At 41.7% G+C, this 1,450-nt stretch overlaps 1 protein-coding gene across 1 annotated transcript; it reads left to right on the top strand.

Moving 5' to 3' along the window:
* Positions 1-191: 191 nt before the first annotated feature.
* Positions 192-1,374, top strand: SARC_16102 (hypothetical protein; the record flags this gene model as incomplete). The annotated part of the gene is made up of 3 exons (XM_014289788.1): positions 192-429; positions 857-911; positions 1,228-1,374. Coding segments are annotated over 3 exons (440 nt in total), but the record flags the coding sequence as incomplete, so codon positions are not given.
* Between the last annotated feature and the right edge of the window lie 76 nt (positions 1,375-1,450).

Here is a 1,450-nt window from a genome sequence, read left to right as displayed (position 1 = left end):
TTACCTCACTCCTCTACTTTGGAAACATAGTATTGATTTATATATAAGACATACAAGCTGTTTACAAGAGAGTTTAGAATCTCAACGCTGATTATTTTCAAACCAGTATAATCCCTGTATGCATTGTCCCATTTTGTTCTGATTGAAATACTTGCAATACGTGACCGGTCTAGTCTATATATCATTGGCCAATGAATTATGGAACATCTGATCTGAGCTCTTCTTTTTGTCTTGCTTTGCACCTGACTTGTGCACCTCAGACCGAAATCGAGGACCTGGTGGACAACAAAAAGATGCACACCTTCCGACTGACCAATAAAGAGGGCCGCACAGACTTTGCATGCGCGTCGAGTGAAGCACGGGTGACGTGGATGAAGGTGTTGGAGGCGGTCAATGCGGCAAAGGGCATTGGCAGTGTGGACGATCTTGGTAGGGTTGTTCTAGGGTTTAGAGTTTGGAGTTTAGAGGGGTAGGGTTTTAGAGTGTAGGGTGGGACAGGATTGCTGTAGGGTTTAGGGTTCAGGTGTAGGGTTTCTCAGGGTTTAGGGTTCAGGCCTGCGGAGCTACGTAGACAGAGCACAAGGGTTACTGGTAGTGTGGGCGTCTTGGGTGTGCTATTATGGAGTGTGAGGAATATTGTGCTAGATGCATAGGTAATGTGGATGGTCTGGTATGGTGCGTGTGGGCATATAGTCTTCGTGTTCTAAGCGCCTACCAATCCAACTTAGCAGCACTTGCGTATGACCATACTTCGTCTTGGTATACCAACGTTTCTAAGGGGTTTTCTATCACATGCCCTTAGGGTTTTAGGGTTTAGGGTTTAGGGTTTCTCAGTTCTTATATGTTACTTCTGCAGATATTGACACAGGCGAGCAATCAATGCACCATGATGGAGACTTCATTGATATTCGGTATGGTAAAACATAGTGATATTGATTTGAATATTATTTGAATACTATTTGTACAGATTGTTTTATACTCTATATCCGCATATTCAGCTGGCGAGTCTCACTGTGCGTCCAACACATTTATATATATATACACACACACACATATTTATATATATATATATATATATATTGTAATTTATATATATTATATATATATGTATAATATACGTCGTATTTAGAGCGTTAAGTTCAGTATATGCATAATTCAAGATATTTTTCAAATATAAAATAAAGTTTTCATTCACTACTCCTCTCAACACTGAAAATCCAACTCCAGCGACATCGTGACGTGTGGGCGTGTGATTGACGATACAGTCGCCAACAGTTTTGCACTGATTACGTCACAGAGTATCTATCAATTGGCGGCCGAAACGGCCGGAGATATGGAGGAATGGATAAGCTACCTACAGCCACTCAAGGACAGGTGTGTGTGCACAGTTAGAACACACACACACACATACACACACACACACACACACACACACACACACACACACACA

The sequence above is a fragment of the Sphaeroforma arctica genome, assembly GCF_001186125.1.
Source record: "Sphaeroforma arctica JP610 unplaced genomic scaffold supercont1.7347, whole genome shotgun sequence".
In the NCBI taxonomy this organism is placed as follows: Eukaryota; class Ichthyosporea; order Ichthyophonida; genus Sphaeroforma; species Sphaeroforma arctica.
The sequence above is the reverse complement of the archived record's forward strand: the minus strand, read 5'-3'. Positions and strand labels throughout refer to the sequence as shown.